Source organism: Mauremys mutica, chromosome 3 (genome assembly GCF_020497125.1).
Source record: "Mauremys mutica isolate MM-2020 ecotype Southern chromosome 3, ASM2049712v1, whole genome shotgun sequence".
Taxonomy (NCBI): Eukaryota; Metazoa; Chordata; order Testudines; family Geoemydidae; genus Mauremys; species Mauremys mutica.
Window position 1 is genome coordinate 185464162 of NC_059074.1, and position 18999 is coordinate 185483160.

At 47.1% G+C, this 18999-nt stretch overlaps 1 protein-coding gene across 6 annotated transcripts in view; it reads right to left on the reverse strand.

Moving 5' to 3' along the window:
* Positions 1 to 18999, reverse strand: part of CCDC88A (coiled-coil domain containing 88A) — a 368487-nt gene that overhangs the window by 215548 nt on the left and 133940 nt on the right. For all 6 annotated transcript variants that reach the window (XM_045009683.1, XM_045009682.1, XM_045009681.1 and 3 more), the window contains 2 exons: positions 16512 to 16595; positions 10488 to 10628 (listed from right to left, as the gene is read on the reverse strand). In XM_045009683.1, coding sequence (XP_044865618.1) covers positions 10488 to 10628; positions 16512 to 16595 — 225 coding nt within the window. The remainder of the gene's footprint in view (positions 1 to 10487; positions 10629 to 16511; positions 16596 to 18999) is intronic.

Here is an 18999-nt window from a genome sequence, read left to right on the forward strand (position 1 = left end):
CCTTATGTCAACCTAATAATGTATGTGTCTACACTACCAGGTCCCTTCTGCCAACCTAACTCGACTGTTATGTCAACTTAATTACTCCACCTGCGCAAGAGGCATAGCGCTTAATTCGATGTTGATGGGTCGACAGAGAGGCAGTATAGACGCAGCACTATGTAAATCGAATGTATCAGCCACCAGCAGGTGTCCCACAATGCTCCGCTGTGACCACTCTGGTGATAATTTTCAACTCCACTGCACAGCAGTCGGGTACACAGGAAACAGCCCCTCCCCTTCAAAGCCCTCGGAATTTTTGAATTCCCATTTCCTGTTTGATCAACATGGAAAGCTCGGAAGCCCAGCTGATCATGGCGACTCAACGCCCAAAATGCGCTCCAGTCTGGAGTACACAGGAGGTGGTGGACCTTATTGGTCTGTGGAGAGAATAGTTTGTGCAGGCACAGCTCCAATCCAGCCATAGAAACGTCGACATCTACAAAAAGATTGTGCGGGGCATGGTGGAAAAGAGCTACTCCAGGGACATACAGCAGTGCTGTGTGAAAATCAAAGAACTTCGGCAAGTGTACCAGAAAACAAGGGACACAAACATTCATTCTGGTTCTGCACCACAGACATGCCACGTCTACAATGAGCTGCATGCAATTCTCAGTGGCGACCCCACCACTACCCCAATGCAGCGTGGATACCTCACAGGAGTCCAAGTCCTGGGCCTCCTCAGGCAACAACAAGGAGTGCATTGTGGATGAGGCTGAGGAGGAGGAGAATGGGAGACAGGCAAGCCAAAGATCCATTCTCCCTGAGAGTCAGGAGCTATTTTTAACCCCAGAGCAGTCCAGCTCGTCGCAAGATAGCATAATGGCTGAGTGTGATGCCGGGGAAGGCACATCCGGTGAGAATGCAATTCCAATCAAACTCTAGGGGTTATACACTCTTATATTTTATGTTTAATGTGAAAAAAAAGTGAGATGCAGTGGGTATCTGCTTCCCAGTGTCCGCTCCAACTACACACAGGGTGCCCCCGGAAAAGACTGTCTATGTCTTCCATGGAGATCTCCAGGAAACGTTCATGGAGATACTCTGCTATCATTTGCAGAAAGTTTCTGGGGAGGATTGTCTTATTTCTTCCACCTCAGTAGGACACTTTCCCATGCCACTCCAGTATTTATTCTGCTGGCATCATTCCAGTACACAGCATAGCAGCATAAGAACCAGGTATTTACCCAGATGCTTGCAGCATCTGCTCCCTTGCTACCTCTGTTACCCTCAGGAGACTGATAACCTATAGGGTCACCTAGGGGAGATGGTGGAAGTTTTCATTACATTTAATTACATTTTGATTTAGTTGGGGATTGGTCCTGCTTTGAGCAGGGGGTTGGACTAGATGACCTCCTGAGGTCCCTTCCAACCCTGATATTCTATGATTCTAAGTGCCTGTACTGCAAACAGAGCATGTGATTCCCCCACCCATAGTGATTTCCAGGTACCTCAACCCCGTTTTCCCTAACATGCCTGTGATTTGGATGGCAGGGATCTGCTTGACCTTGGAATCTGCAAGCCCAGGTCAACTGCTATCAGCAGTGTTAAAAGGGGGGGAGGGTTCCTAGGTTCTCTCGTGGCTACAACCCCCTCCCCCCATGGAGCCACCATGGACAAAGACCACAGTTCGGGAAGATTAACACTGGTCCCCAGTCTCCAAGCACCATCCACACTGTGAAGGGGAGGGGGGTATTCCTCATCTGCCCACTTGTGCGCCCGACACGGGTTGCCCACAAGTTGCAGCACAAGGCCCGTTACCCATACCGCTGGGCCATACTCATCTTAGCTGGAACAGCAAACTAGTTTATTGAATAGCTAGGGATACTGATTATGTTCTGGCTTCCACTTCAGTGTAATAAGGAGTGTGATTTTAAAACAGCAACTTTGTACTAGGGTATGCACTGACAATGGTTGCCTTGTGCTTTGCATGCCTTACAGTAGAAAGCTTGGCCTTTAGCATTTCCTCCACACTGTCAGAGAGACTTTCACAGATTAGAAGACAGAAAAAGAATGTGTGATGACCTAAATTCCCTCTAAGCTGCGCGACTGCGCAGCTGCCTATTAAACCTTGCACGACCTGCCACAGCTGGGGGAGAGGAGTCCCTCCCCGCCGGCTCCAGCGCGGACCTGCCTTGGCCAGAGGAGAAAAGCCCTTTCCTCGGCCCGGCCCAGCCCTGCTGGAGCTACCGGGGAGAAGAGCTCCTCCCTTGGCCAAACCCAGCCCTGCCAGAGTTGCCACAGTTTGGGAGAGCCGCCTCTCCCCCAGCCCCAAGCTGCTGTGATGAGAGAGGGCTGGGATGAGTCATCTCTCCCCACAGCAGCCCTGGAGCAGCCTGCATCTCAAACCCCTCATCCCTGACCCCACCCCAGAGCCCACCCCCTCACTGCACCCCAACCCTCTGCCCCAGCCCTGAGCCCCATTCCGCACCCCAAACCTCTCATCCTTGGCCCCACCCCCAGAGACTGCAGCCCCTGCACCACTACCCTCTGCCCCAACCCTGAGCCACCTCCCGCACGCTAAACCCCTCATCCCCAGCCCCACCCCAGAGCCCACATCCTCAGCCAGAGCCCTCATCCTCCCACATCCTAACCTTTGCCATAGCCAAGTCCCCTCCCACACTCTGAACCTCTCGGCCCCACCCCACCACATTAATTTTGTTATGTGCACCAAGATGAAGGTGATGCGTCACACATCACCTCAATATTGGTGCACATAACAAAATTTATTCCACACATAGACGTAAAAAATTAGAGGGAACACTGGTGATGACATGTTCAACGGGATAATGAATACCTCTGGGACAGCTGATTCAGAGTTAAGAGCCTGGAGGATTTCATTGTCTGAAAAACTGAACACGGACATGGAGAGCAAGAGTATCCTAGGAGCATGAACGTTCCATAAAAGATGAGATGCTGAGGATTATGAAGGATCAGATATGTTGAGGCATCTGATTGAGCTTTAAGAAAAACAGCTTGAGGCTAGACTCCCTCTGCAGCCCCTGCAGAACGGCCTGCAAACATCACCCTATTCCAAAATCCCCTTCCCCGAAACTTTCAGGAAGTGTGTGGGGGGAGGTGCAGTATCCCTTCCATTCAATACCTGGGGAGGGTACTAAGAGCAAATGGCAGTCATTCGAAGACCTTTGATAGGCAAGACTTCTGTGCTTACACAGACAAGCTGACTTGGTTTCTCCCCTCCCAATTTTATCAAACAGTTTGCTCAAGGTTAAACTATTTTCCAGGTCTTTCAGTTCCTTTGTTTGTGCAATTAAAGTCAATGTTTCAATAATGAAATACTCTATTTATTCTAAGCATGGGGATTTGGTGGGTGAAAGGGGAGGTACAGGGAAACTGATGCAATGGAGGGGATGGTATGGGAAGGCACAGCAGAGGGAAGTGGCACACATTACTGTGGCTCATTACTGAAACAGGTTTTCAAAGTCTCCTGGAAAGGCAGAGCTCTTTGCTGGGCTCTTCTTATTGCCCTGGTATCTGGCTGCTCAAAATTAGCTGCCAGCCTATCGTCTTCACACCCCATCCCTGTGGGAACTTCTCTCCCTTCACCGCACAGATATTATGGAGCCCACAGCAGGCAGCGATAACAATGGGAATATTGCTTTCACTGAGGTCTAACCTAGTAAGCCAACTGCGCCAGTGACTCTTTAAATGTCCAAAGGCACATTCCACCACCATTCTGCACTTGCTCAGCCTACTGTTGAACTACTCCAGGTGGTCAGTGTATGGCTTCATGAGCCACGGGAGCAAGGATGATGCTGAGTCTCCAAGGATCACATTGGCATTTCTACATCATCAATGGTTATTTTGCAATCTAGAAAGAAAGTCTCTGATTGCAGCTTTATGATCAGACCTGTGATCCTAAAGATGCACACGTCATGCACCTTTCCTGGCCATCCCACGTTGATGTACATGAAATGCTCCCTGTGATCACCAGCGCTTGCAACACCATTGAGAGGTATCCCTTTCAGTTTATGTACTCTTTGGCTAGGTAGTCTGGTGCCAAGATAGGGATATGCATGTCATATATTGCCCACCACAGTTAGGGAACCCCATTGCAGCAAAACCATCCACTATATCCTGCACATTTCCCAGAGTCGCTACCCTACTTAGCAGAAGTCAATTAATGGCCCTGCAAACTTGGATCACAACAAATTCCACAGTGGATTTACCAACTCCAAATGGATTCCACACTGACCAGTAGCAGTCCGGCATTGCTAGCTTCCACAAAGCAATCATCACTCACTTCTCCGCTCTCAGAGCAGCTTTAGTATTGCTGCGCTTCAGGGCTGGAGAAAGCTCTGCACAAAGTTCCTGCAAAGTGGCCTTCCACATTTGAAAGTTCTGCAGCCATTGTTCATCATCCTATAACTACATAATGATGCAATCCCACCAGTCAGTGCTTTTTTCCCGGGACCAGAAATGGAGTTCCACCATGTTCAGCTGCTGTGCGACCGCTAGCGGCAACTGGGAATTGTTTCATTCTATGGCTTGCAACAGGGCTGCTTGAAGGACATCGCAACGTTCCATGCAGCAGCTCATGTCTCAGCTCTGGAAATACTGCAGGATAAGGTGTGAGGCGTTTGCAATGCTCACAACAAGAGAGCACAGCTGAGCAGGGTCTATACTTCTTGGGCTATGATGTACACGTGGCTAAGCCAGGCTTTCGAAAACAGGCATGAAAAAGTATGGGTTGTTTGCCACTGATATCAGGGTAGGGAGACAGGGAGGGAGGACACTGATTCATGGGAGGTCAAAGCCATGTTCCCATTCTAACCTGAGACAATGTTTTGGTCCCACGAGGCATTGAAAGCCCTTCCCAAAAAAACCCTAAGGCTAGTTGCACTGTGAGATAGCTATCCATGGTGCACTGCTCTCTGCATCGATGCAAGTGCTGCTAGTGAGGATGCACTCCACCAAGACAATGAGCATGGTTTGGGCAAGCCCAATCAACTTAATTACTCCAGCGGTTACATGTTGACTTAAATTAAGCTGGGGTAAGAGGTAGATATACTGGAGGGTAGGGATAGGGTCCAGAGTGACCTAGACAAATTGGAGGATTGAGCTAAAAGAAATCTGATGAGGTTCAACATCGACAAGTACAGAGTCCTGCACTTAGGAAGGAAGAATCTCATGCACCGCTACAGGCTGGGGACCGACTGGCTACGGAGCAGTTCTGCAGAAAAGAACCTGGGGATTACAGTGGATGAGAAGCTGGATATGAGTCAGCAGTGTGTCCTTGTTGCCAAGAAGGCTAACGGCATATTGGGCTGCATCAGTAGGAGCATTGCCAGCAGATTGAGGGAAGTGATTATTCCCCTCTATTCGGCACTGGTGAGGCCACATCTGGAGTACTGCATCCAGTTTTGGGCCCCCCACTACAGAAAGGATGTGGACAAATCCACATCCAGCGGAGGGCAACAAAAATGATAAGGGGGCTGGGGCACATGACTTACGAGGAGAGGCTGAGGGAACTGAACTTGTTTAGTCTGCAGAAGAGAAGAGTGAGGGGGGATTTGATAGCAGCCTTCAACTACCTGAAGGGGGGTTCCAAAAAGGATGGAGCTCGGCTGTTCTCAATGGTGGCAGATGACAGAACAAGCAGCAATGGTCTCAAGTTGCAGTGGTGAAGGTCTAGTTTGGATATTAGGAAACACTATTTTACTAGGAGGCTGGTGGAGCACTGCACCACCTCCCTAGGTAACCCATTCCAATCTCCATCCTTAGAGGTTTTTAAGGCCCAGCTTGACAAAGCCCTGGCTGGGATGATTTAGTTCATGTTGGTCCTGCCTTGAGCAGGGGTTTGGACTAGATGACCTCCGGATGTCTCTTCCAACCCTAATCTTCTATGATTCTATGAAATTAAGTTGACTTAACTTTGTAGTGTAGACATGTCCTTAGTGTGTGGCAGGCTACTGCACTGTAGAATTACATCCTGTCTTGTCATGCATTAACTCTCTGTGTAAATATGTACAAAAGAAGTGCTGATAAGTGCTGACAACAGTGAGCTGTGAGGCTTGACTCTGTAGTCACAGGCAATAAGAAGGAACTGAGAGAGGGCTGAGGCAGCCATGCCCTTTTAGCCCTCTGAGGGAGGCATCAGGACACAGGGTGCATGCGTCACCTCCAGAGGTACGGCTAATCAAGTCCCCAGCTCAAGTGCATGGGGCACGCACACACCTAAGGTGAAGGAATTAAAGTGGAAAATATATGTACACAAGCAGTTGAAAAACCACCTAACTTTAAATGCAAGATTTTTGTAAGAAGGAGCCTAATCTCTCTTTTGTTTTCTTCCTCAACTGTAAAATGGGGTATTAATACTTACCTATCTCTCCAGGATATTTGGAGCAAAATTAATTAATATTGTAAAACAATTTAAGATCTTCAGATGAAAGGTGCTATGATTGCAAAAGCTTTATTTTTTGTTGTTTTTGTTAATAGTATTGTGCTAGTGCCTGAGGTTCCCAAACAAGATTGGAGCCCCATTACTCTAGGCTCTGTATCAAAATAAGATGTGGCCCCTACCTTAAAGAGTTTACTATCTAGAGTTCCAAACCTGCAAAGCCCTACACATGTGCTTCACTGAATGCACAGTGATCAATCCCACTGAAAGGAAAGCCACGTTCATGGGACTGTGTGATGAGCTCCCACCACCCCTGAGGCGCAAGGACTCAAGAATGAGAGCTGCCCTGCCATTGGAGAAGCACATGGTGATTGCACTGTAGAAGCTGGCTACTTCAGACTGCTACTGATCAGCTGCTAACCAGTTCGGAGTGGGAAAGTCGACCACTGGACTTGTGTTGATACAAGTGTGCAGGCCCATTAATCGCATCCTGCTCCGAAAGACCGTGACTCTGGGCAATGTGCGTGACATTGTGGATGGCTTTGCACAAATGGGCTTCCCTAACTGCGGAGGGGCGATCGATGGTACGCACATTCCAATTCCGGCAACAGACCACCTAGCCACCGAATACATTAATCACAAGGGGTATTTCTCAATGGTTCTCCAGGCGCTTTTGGATCACAGTGGGCGTTTCACAGACATTAACTCTGGCTGGCCAGAAAGGTGCATGATGTATGCATCTTTTGGAACACTGGCCTGTTCAAGAAGCTGCAGGCAGGGACTTTCTTCCCAGACCAGAAGATGACCGTGGGAGAAGTAGAAATGCCCATTGTGATCCTGGGAGACCCCGCCTACCTCTTAATGCTGTGGCTCATGAAGCCATCCATGGGACAACTTGAGAGCAGCAAGTAACAGTTCAACAACAGGCTGAGCAAGTGCAGAATGACTGTAGAGTGTGCATTCAGCTGTTTAAAAGCCCGCTGGCGATGCCTGTTTGGGAAGCTGGACATGGCTGATAATAATATTCCTATGCTTATAGCTGCATGCTGTACGCTCCATAATATTTGTGAAGGGAAGGGTGAAAGCTTCACTCAGGGCTGGACCACAGAGGCTCAGCACCTGGAGGCTGAGTTTGAACAGCCAGAGACCAGGGCTATTAGAGGGGCACAGTGTGGGGCCATAAGGATCAGGGATGCTTTGAGGCAGCAATTTGAAGCTGAAAGCCACTAATATTTGTTGCTATGATCGGGATTGCAGTGCTTGTAATGCTAGGACATGATTGGTGCACATGAGGCAAGAAGGGGCCTTAACATAGCTCTATGTATGTTGCTTTGCAGTGCTCTTTTTGCTTTCGCTTAATAGAATAAAGATTGCTTTCAAACAAACACAATTCTTTTATTGAAAGACAACAACCAGAGGAGAGAGTCAAATAAAAAAATTCATCGGCAGGGATGGAGGAATAGAAGGAATGTGGGAATGGAAGGTGTCAAGAGGAGGAGAGGTCCTGGCACGGCTACAGATTTGTGCATGTCCAGGGATCATAACCAACCTTCTCTTTTAGAGTACGATGCAGCGGGTGCTGTACTTCAGCAGGGCCAAACTGCAGATGGATGGGTGTTGAGTGCAGTGGGTATTGGGAGTTCACACTGCTGGACTGTGAGGAGGGAGGTGTGGAATTCTGAGGGTAGAGAGTGGAGCCAGGAGGTTAAGAGTGTGTTGGCGGTGTGGAGGGTGTGCATGGGAAAGAGTTTTGCGACAGTGGCTGCAGGGGAGAGCAGGCACGGAGCAGCTTGGTTTGAAGAGCTAGTATCACCTGGAGCATGTCCGCTTGGTATTCCATAACTGTTAAGAGCCGCTCCATGGCTTCTTTCCGGTGTGCCGTGATTTCCTTTCGGTCCTTCTTCTCACTGTCCCACCACTCCTTCAATTCCTTTTTCTCGGCAGCAGAATGCATCATAACCTCACACATAAAGTCCTCCTTAGTTCTTCTTGACCGCTTTCGAATTCTTCGCAACCGTTCTGCTGCCAATAAGGGAGGCTGTCCTCCCAAGGTCATCTCTGTGAAGTTTAAATGCAACATTTTACAGTATCGTTTGCAACACAGACAACACTGTTTCAGTGGTTTGAAACATAGCCAGTACTCACATACCTGACACTAACTGGCTGACCCCAGGCAAGCACACATAAGCCACAAGACCCCCAAAATGGTGAGTAGCTGCAGGGGCAGGGTAAATCACTGTTCCCAGACCCTGCTGTACACTGGGCACTTGGCTCTTGGGCATCTGGGGAGAACCAGCACTGTAGGGGGGGCCTGATAATCATTCCTGTCCCCATACTTTCCACAGCAGATGATCATTATGGAAGATATCTCGCTGCTGAGGGTGAGCAGGACATCAAGGGAGTGTCTTCTCCAAGACTGCGGTTTCTGCCCTGGCCCCTATGCGGCTAGCTTGTGTGCAGCTATGGTGATGGCACAGTGGCGCGGGAAAGTTACTGTTAATGGGGAAGAAACAAAGCAGCTCTGCCAAGGAACCTGTGTCAGTGGATTGCCCAGTATCTCCATGAGAGTTTCCTGGAGATCTCTGAGGGAGATTCCCACGAAGTGAGGGAGTCTATCAACAGCCTGTTCCGCCGCTCAAACTAGGCATGAGGTGGGAGATAAGCCTGCTTTCTGCAACCTTCCTGCCCCCAACAACTCGCTTCAGCAATTCCCAAAATCAGATCCACTTACCAGGGGCCTCATCTTCTGTTTGCGCTTCGCCAATATCCGACTGCTGTGACTGGCTAGACTCCTCCGGGGTAGAAAAGAGCTCCTGACTGCATGCATCTCTGGCCTCCAAGTTATACTCTGCCTGTGGGTCCCCCTCCCGCTCTTCATCCAAGATTGTTTCCTCCTGGCTTGGTCCACTCTCGACTGGCAACGAAGTATCCACAGGGGACTTTCCAGTGGATGTCGGGTCACCACTGAGTATCGTGTCCAGCTCTTTGTAGAACCGGCAGCTCGTGGGCGCAGCACCAGAGTGGTGGTTTGCCTCCCGTGCCTTGTGGTAGGCGTTCCGCAGCTCCTTCACTTTGACCCTGCACTGTAATGTGTCCCGTCATGGCCCCTTTCTATCATGCATCTAGAAATCTGTCTGTAGGTATTAAAATTCCAATGGCTGGAGTGCAGCTGTGACTGCACTGCCTCCTCTCCCCAAATCCCGACGAGGTCCAGCAGCTCGGCATTGCTCCAAGCGGAGGATTGCCTGGTGCGTAGAGCAGACATGGCCACCTGGAAAGATGCGCTGAGACCACTGCGCAAATCACCGAGCAAACAGGAAGGGGACTTTCAAATTTGCAAAGGAATGTATGGGGTGGGGCTGACGGTCACCTGAGGGCAGGGCAGTAGAGTTCAAACCAATGGCCAGAGAGGGGAGAACAGGTATTGTAGAATACTTCCCAGAGGCCAATCGCAGCACTGTAATCACCACGGTGTCTACACTGGCACCGCAGCACTGTAGCCACGGCGCAGCGTACGCCTGTCATCGAGGTGGGTTTTTTTTTTTTTTTTTTTTTTTAAGAGTGCTGCATCTGCGCAATTTCTGCGCCCTAAGTGGCTTGGCATAGCCCTCCATCCCTGGGGCTATGTCCCCAACGGGACTCCACTACTAATGATTACTAATTATAATACTAAAACTACAATAACTATGTACAAGAAAAACTCAAAAGAGTCCAAGCGAAAGAAATCACTATGGGGCTTGTGAAAGCAAGGAGCATTCCAACACCATCACTAACAGAAAGAAGGAGCTGAGATGGCGCAGGGCCAATGGCGCCCAACATATTGGCACATCAGCCTGGGGCTCCAGAGCTGGCCTTACAGATATCACTAGAGGAAAAATTTCCATTGACCATGCACATGGGCACACACACATACCTAACATGGAATCGACATAAGGAACAATATGAAGAAGTCTTATTTCAAGCCATGCTGCCAACTGATAAAGTTCAAAGAACATATATTATCTATTTTCAAAAATTCCAAACTGTTTAATTTTTAAAAGGTGCCTTCTTATACTTTTTATTTTTAAATAATTAAGCACATACATACCTCAGAATGTTCATCTCTTTCATCTATAAGTCTTTTTAAATGTAATGCCATATTTTTCAAGAGAGGCTCGATATATTCTTGTGACAGAATGCTGACATCCATCCACTGCAGATCAAACACATTTTCCTGATTATGAGTTACCTATAAGAGAAAGAAATAATTGTGAAAACAACCTTTATGCGCTATTTAATTATAAGAATGCAAAAGAAGTATAACAAGAGGGACGGAAGAATCCCATTCACTGTTACAGACTAGGGACCGAATGGCTAGGAAGCAGTTCTGCAGAAAAGGACCTAGTGGTTACAGTGGACGAGAAGCTGGATATGAATCAACAGTGTGCCCTTGTTGCCAAGAAGGCTAACGGCATTTTGGGCTGTATAAGTAGGGACATTGCCAGCGATCGAGGGATGTGATCATTCCCCTCTATTCGACATTGGTGAGGCCTCATCTGGAGTACTGTGTCCAGTTTTGGGCTCCACACTACAAGAAGGATGTGGAAAAATTGGAGAGAGTCCAGCGGAGGGCAACAAAAATGATTAGGGGGCTGGAGCACATGACTTATGAGGAGAGGCTGAGGGAACTGGGATTGTTTAGTCTGCAGAAGAGAAGAATGAGGGGGGATTTGATAGCTGCTTTCAACTACCTGAAAGGGGGTTCCAAAGAGGATGGATCTAGACTGTTCTCAGTGGTACCTGATGACAGAACAAGGAGTAATGGTCTCAAGTTGCAGTGGGGGAGGTTTAGGTTGGATATTAGGAAAAACTTTTTCACTCAGAGAGTGGTGAAGCACTGGAATGGGTTACCTAGGGAGGTGCTGGAATCTCCTTCCTTAGAGGTTTTTAAGGTCAGGCTTGACAAAGCCCTGGCTGGGATGATTTAGTTGGGAATTGGTCCTGCTTTGAGCAAGGGGTTGGACTAGATGACCTCCTGAGGTCCCTTCCAACTCAGATTCTATGATGTGTGGGAATTTGCAACTGAGATTGTCCACTATCAAGTTTTGTGTGCAGACAATGTAACGTTGTGGGAGATGCACCAGTTCCATAGCCTGATCACCTCACTGCATATGAAGGGTGATTTGGCTCCCCCCTGACTATTGTACCTAGGCTATGTTGTCTGTTAGGATCTTCATGTGTGATCCTGTGATCAGCTAGAGGAAATGAGTCCAGGCGTTCCTTACTGTTCTTAGCTTGAGGAGATTGATGTGAAGGAACATCTCCATGGGTGACCACTTGTGTTGTGAGGCCATTTAGATTTGCAACCCACCAGATCAGTGATGTATTGATGGTGAGAAGCAATGACGGTGAGGTTTTGGAGAAGGGGATCCCTTTGCAAATGTTGGTTGGGCTCTTCCACCAGTCTAGGGAGTTTTTGACCCTGGTGGGTGGTGACAGAGATTTGTCCAGCCTGTCCCTGTTTGTAGACCAAGCTGAACCACATTTAGAGGCACTGCATGTGAAACCTGGCATGTGGTATCACTGCTGTGCTCATTGCCCTGTGCTCCAGGAGTTGGAGGAAGAGTCTGGCTGATATTTGCAGGCTGCTTTGAACAGCGTCTAAAAGTGTGGCTAATGAAAGAAATCTGTGCTGAGAAAAAAAAAGTGCTCTGGCCTGTAATGAGTCAAAGTCAGTCCCTATGAATTCAGACATTGCATCAGAGTGAGAGCGGAGTTCTGGATTTTGATCTGTAGGGCTCACCTCTGTAAATAAGTGCTTTGGTGACTCGGTGAGACTCATGGAGAGATTGGGCTCTGAGGAGGCAATCATCAGGGTAAAGGTAAATCTTTATCTCTTCAGAGAGTGAGTGGCTATCACCCGGAGAACCTTAGTCAATACTCTCAAGGCCGACAATAGCCCGAAGGGGAGCACTCTGTATCCATAGTGGTCTTGTTCCAGGATAAATCTGAGAAATCATCTGTGAGCCGGTAGGATGGAGATGTGAAAGTATGTGCCCTGAAGGTCGAGGACGGAAAACCAGTCTCCCTGTTCAAATGCTGGAATGATTGTCAATAAAGTGACTATTCTGAATTTTTGAGCCTGGACAAACTTGTTGAGAGCTCTGAGGTCTGGTATGGGTCTCTAAACTCCCTTCCTCTTCAGTATTAGGAAATAAAGAGAGTACAATCCACTTCCTTGTAGATGTTGAGGTACTGGTTCTATGGCTCCTAACTGGAGGAAATTATTGACTTGTCATTCTAAACTCACGTGAAGAGTCCCTGAATAGAGACAGGGAAGGGTGTTGTGGAGGGGGTAGGGAGGTGAAATGGATGGAGTACTCAGTTCAAACTATCTCAGGGACTGATCAGTCCAATGTTGTGGGTTTCCAGGCACTGCGGAATACTGCCACTCGGTGGTCAAATGGATGTGAAGCATTGGTCGGCTGTATCAGTTGGTGGGAGTGGTCCAACGGTGCCTCGACTCACCTGTCAAAACTGGTGTTTGGACATAGAAGGCTGGGACAACGAAGATTGCAAGACAGATGGTTTCTGCTTGGGAATTTTGCTTTCTTCCTTGGCAGTTCATATTGTCATTGAGGTTGATATTGGGATGTATATGGTCTATGCTGGGATTGGGATTGACTCAATAAAGTCATTCAACTTTGAATAGTTAATATAATCGTATTTCATCATGAGGACCCGATAGTTGGTGATACGGAATTGGAATATAGCCAAGGAGTACACCTTCCTACAAAAAAGGTCCAGGCGCTTTCAATCCCAGTTTTGCGGAGTAGCCCTCAACTCATGTCAGCCGTATGATTTGACGGCATCCACCACAATGGAGTTGGGGGGTAGGTGGGAGAAAAGGAATTAAGATTCCTTTGTGAGGACATAGTACTTTTTGTCCACTTGCAGGTTGCACATACTGTCACTGGGATATGCCATATAGTTCTTGCTGGGTCTAAGATAGTCTCATTAATCAGAAGGGCAATCTTGGAGGAGGACTAGGAGTGGGGGATGTCAAAGAGCTGATGGTGGGTGTCCTTGACTTCCTTCAATGGTATCTTGAGGGTGTCCACCGCCCTCTTTGCCAGATGCTGAAAGAGCTGAAAGTCATCTGCCAGATATGATGGTGAAGGCCTAATGGTCTGGAAAGGAGGAAGACCTCAGGCGACCTCAGGGTCACCTCTTCCTTGGCATCACCCTCCTGTTTCTCCATGATGTCTTGTGGAGGTTCCAAAGCTCTGGAAGCCGTGGCTGAAGGGGTATGCCTTGAGGGTTCCCAGGCAAGGCTTGGCGCTTGAGAGACATGTTGGCGGTATGCTTCCCCTGAGTCCCAATAAGACCATGGGGGTGATGGTGGCATAGAGCATGGTGGCAGTGCCATGATGTCAGTGGTGGGGACATCTGCGGGTATGGACATTGCTGGTACTGAGCACCATATGGAGCCTGAGAAGAGTACTGGGATGTTCTTTCCTCCAGCTTGCTGTTTGAACTTTCGTTAGAGAGTGGGGGCGTGAGGCCTGGCAGCGGTGACGATTCCCATGCCAAGTGGAGGCTCAGTGCAAAGGTCGTAGTACCAAGATGTGGGGATCCCGGTACATCAGATATACGGAGGTTGCTGGACTAGCAGAATTCCATTGGTACTGACTGCCCCAGTGTCAGAGGCGGATGGGGGTCTTATCCATACCACTCGCTCTGGGGTGGGTGAGGCATCGATAATAGTACCAATGATGATTCACGTATTGAGGGTGCCTTTTTAGTCGAGTGCTTACTCCTGTCTCTCAGTGCCAATGACTCAGAGCCTGTGCCCATCAGGTCCGTGGGCATGTCAACAGTACCGACTGCTGTTGGTCTCTTTGAGCCAGGAGTGCTGGACTGAGATGCTCTTGGTGCCGAAGATACCGAGTGAGATGGAGATTGCCTATGGAGATCTCAGGGCGCACTTTTGGGGACTTCCCGCTGTCCTCTAAGATGACTTCTGAGAGGGGTCAGCAGTCTGTTTCTTCGATCCATAGCCCTTAGATGGCTGTGGAGAAGATTCATGTCTATCCAGGGACTTGCAGCACAAGTTCTGCACGGGTCTGAGAGCCGCCTCCATTAAAATAATCTTCTGCCTGAGCAGTCTGTCCTTATGGGAATGTGGCCAGAGTTGCTGGCAGAGACTACACTTTTTCTGGATGTGGCCCTCCCCAAGGCAACAAATGCACTTAAGAGTGCTTGTCTGCAATCGTAATTGCCTCCTTGCAAGTGAGGCACTTCTTGAAACCTGGTGAATTGGGTATACCCACTGGAGGCATGCGGTGGGGCGGTGAGGATCCCTCGAAGGGGAAAAAAAGCAGGAAAATGAAGTTTTGGGGAGAGTTTTGTTTTGTTTTTATTTTGGGGGGGATAAAATAAGAGGGTAAAGAACAATAAACTATAGTATATTAACAAAATAACTATATAAAAGTGTCAAGTATCAGAGGGGTAGCCGTGTTAGTCTGGATCTGTAAAAGCATTTTTTTTTTGCAAAGAGTCCTGTGGCACCTTATAGACTAACAGACATTTTGGAGCATGAGCTTTCATGGGTGAATACCCACTTCGTTGGATGCAATATAAATGCTTATATAAAAGTGAATAAAGCAAAATCAATCTCTAGCAAGGGACAGTTAAGAAGTAACTGAGGAGGCGTAACCCGAGTGTGCTGGCTAGCCTCGTGGCTCAGCACGAGGGGAGACAGACAGCACATGCGTGGGCTTAATGGACACTACTATTGAAGTTCTATGATCAGCAGTGCAGGGACGCAAACACACCTACCATGGAGCACCCATAGGGACACTACTTGAATTAAAAATTGGGTTTGTTTAGTTTGGGAAAAGAAGTCTTGGGGGTACATGATAACAGTCTTCTACTACATAAAAGGTTGTCATAAAGAGGGGGGTGATAAATTATTCTCCATATCCACTGAGGACAGCACAAAAAGTAATCTCCTTTGCTGCAATTTAAGCCCATTAAAGGTTAGACATCAGGAAAAGCTTCCTAACTGTAAGGATAGTTAAATACTGGAACAAATTACTTATGGTATCTCAGCCATTGGAGGTTTTTAAGAACAGCAGGAATGGCCAAACGTACCAACCCTCTGAGCAACATATCACAATCTTCAGAAGTTCGAGAGCTGGGGCTGAAGTCCCAAGACACCCACATACACACACTTCATTCTGCCAGAGGCAATGCATGGGGGGAGGCATGTGCTATCACATGCCCCTCCCCCCAGATTTTTGCCAGGGTTTTCTGGCTAGGTCACATGGTGCTGCCAGCCCCATCCCTGCACAGCAGCTGCTGGATCCGGCAAGTTGGGAGCTGCGCCGGACGTGGGGAGAGGCAGCAGCAAACAGCTGGGAGCTGCAGGAAGAGCTGCTGCTTCTCCCCACAAAGCTAAAGCAGCAGCTCCTCTCTGCAGCTCCCAGGTGTTTGCTGCTGCCTCTCCACACAAAGCTAACACCCGGGAGCTGCAGGGAGAGGCCACTGACGATAAGAGGTGGGGCGTAATTCAAGCTGTTGGGGGTGTCAAACCTTTAAATTATGCCCCCTCACTCTCAGCAGGCACCAGTCATCTCTGGCAGAAGCCCAAAGCTCCCTCCTCCCCCCAGTCTGGTAGACAGAGAATGGGGAAGGCGTGCGGGGCTCTGAGCCATACTTTAACTGTAAAAGAGTTTGCTGCAGTTTGGCCACACCTGGGTTAAAAAAATACCTCTCAGGAATGGTCTAGCTAATAATTACTCCTGCCTCAGTGCAGGGGACTGGAGTATATGATCTATCAAGATCCCATCAAGATCTACACTACTATGATTCTGTGATGGAAAAAACTATTCAGTATGAAAAAAATGTTTTGATTAAAGTACTACCTTTAATAAGAAATGTGATTTGCTCTCATTTGTATAAAATAAAGCCTTCTCAACTAACGTTCTCTAATGCAATCCATTAATGTGCGTGTCAAATAGATTTCCCTTGTTTTTGACTAAATAAAATTCTTCTTCTTTCCTTAATATTCCAGAACAGCAAAAATGAAAATCACTTGGACATTAGGTAGTACAAAAGTAACAAATACCTCTTGAATGTGGGCAGCAACAGCTGCTCTTGTATCAAAATCTAAACCTTGGATTCTTTCAATTAATTCTTCTTTTTTCTGACACTAAAAGAAATACATTAACCACAATTATTTATCATACCTCCTTAGTATATTCTGAAAGCTGATGATAAAATAATTATCAGTTGTCCAATCCCCTAACTGGCTAGTACAGATTGAATGTAATTATAGCAAAACACTGTAGTTTGTGCTTGATTTTTAATATGAGTGAACTGAGACAATATTCACTTTGAAAAAAGTTGATGAAGGGGGCTTCTTAAAATTTGCGTATTTCTTGCTCAGATTCTGTGATGATGTTTACTTCATAAATATTTCCTAAATACCATTTTTTAGTATTCAAACAGCCAATCATATACTGAGCAAATTTCCCTGAACTGCTTTTTACACTATTCAGTTGAAACCAGCTGTACAATATACTCTACTTTTCTACCTAACTTTCACCCAATCAAAAATAGTGTATTTAGAAAAGTATAGCATACTTTAAAAAAAAACAACCCACAACTTTCGTGGATAAACTGGTCACTAATGTAATGAGCTATCGTAGGTCTGATCTTTAATCAAATAAGACTGTTGCAAGCTAATCATGTTATTGGCCCTGATCCTGCAAAAATACGTAGATACCATTTTAGCTTTACATAGACAAGCAGTCCCATTGAAGTTAAGTTATTTTCAGATCAGGAGGCATGGATCATGTGATGATGTTTTCTAATAATTTTATTTTCACTAGGTTAGCGTAGATTTAATTTAATCTGATTGAGGGGGATCAGCAAAGTTGAAGAAAGATTTATATGCACATGAATAGTGCAACTAGCCATATACATACAGATGAGCAGGTGCACAAGTCATTGCTGGATCGGGGCCACAGTGAATAAATGTTACTCAACTGAGCCCTCTCAGACTAAATTCAATCTACACTAGCCTTTTGGTATAATAAACATAAAATTTAGGGCTGTCGATTAATCGCAGTTAACTCATACAATTAATATAAAAAATTAATCACAATTAATCGCACTTTTAATCGCATTGTTAAACAATAGAATCCCAACTGAAATGTATTAAATATTTTTGATGTTTTTCTACATTTTCAAATATATTGACTTCAATTACAACACAGAATACAAAGTGTACAGTGCTCACTTGATATTCTTTTTATCACAAATATTTGCACCATAAAAATGATAAACAAAAGAAATAGTATGTTAGGATATAGATATTCAGGCCTGTCTGTAAAGGCCTATACTTTAGGAATTTAGGTATATGTTTAGCATTTCGCTAGTTATAGAGGTATAAAAGAAAGGATCAAAATCACTGTCTGCCTGTGTAAGGGCCATCTCTCACTGTGACAGTCTGAGGCCCTGTTCCTACGCTAAGGCCTTTGGCTAAGCAGTGGGAGCAGCCATAAGCTGGAAAGCATACGAAAGCTTGCTGCAAGTTCACCCCAATAAATATTGAATTGTTTGCACCTTCGGACTTCGGGTATTGTTGCTCTCTGTTCACACGAGAAGGACCAGGGAAGTGGGAGAGTGAAGGAATAAGCCCTCTAACATCTTGGTGCTGTGACTCAGATACATCGCATCAGATAGGTGAGTGGCAGCATGTAAGTCCCCCTCCCCAACAGTCCACGCAGCTGATTGGAGTGGGTATGACGAAAAATCGTGATGGTAGTTGCGGGTTCTGGCAAGCTGGGGTAACTGATTTTTTGAACAAACGGATAAGGAAGAATCAGGGCCCATACCAGGTGCAGGGGTCCACCTGGGATGAGACAGAGAAGGAGATGGGGGAGGTTTTGGGAGACCCCAAGGGAAAGGAGTGTAGGAAAAAGGGAATGGTATTACAAGGTTTGTGCACTGGGATGGCATACTGGGTAAGAAGAGAAGCCGATCTCCTCCAACACATTAAGGATTCGGAGGGGACTGTGGATCAGCAACGGAATTTAACAGAAAAATCCACGTTAGCAGTAGAGGTAGTGGATTTGAAGGCATGGGATGCTGTATGGACAGAGGAGTCCTGTGAGGCAATCTGGCAAGAGAGGGATGAACGCTGGGGAGAGTCTGAGATTTAAAGGAGGAATTGTATCAATGTAAACATGGGGGCAATGAACTTGGAGACCCCAAACCATCCACCCCACTAATGGAACTGAAGGAGACACCTCCACCACCCTACCCTGAAAATACACTGTACCCACCACTGCCAGTTGACATTGTAAGCCGGCGAACCACAGTTACAGCCCCTGCGAGAGAGGCTACCCTAGAAGAAATGCAGGAGGCAGGTATAATGGCCCCAGTTGCGGGGTGGGGGAACCATGCCCCACAAGTAGTAGAACAGGCAGAAATCCGCCCCTTTTACCTGAAGAACCAGGAGGCAGTACGGGGCCATTTGGGAAAGGTACCTCCCTTTGATGATTGGGATCAGTTTGTGCTGTGGCTAGTGGAGGTGGGCAGGGAGATGA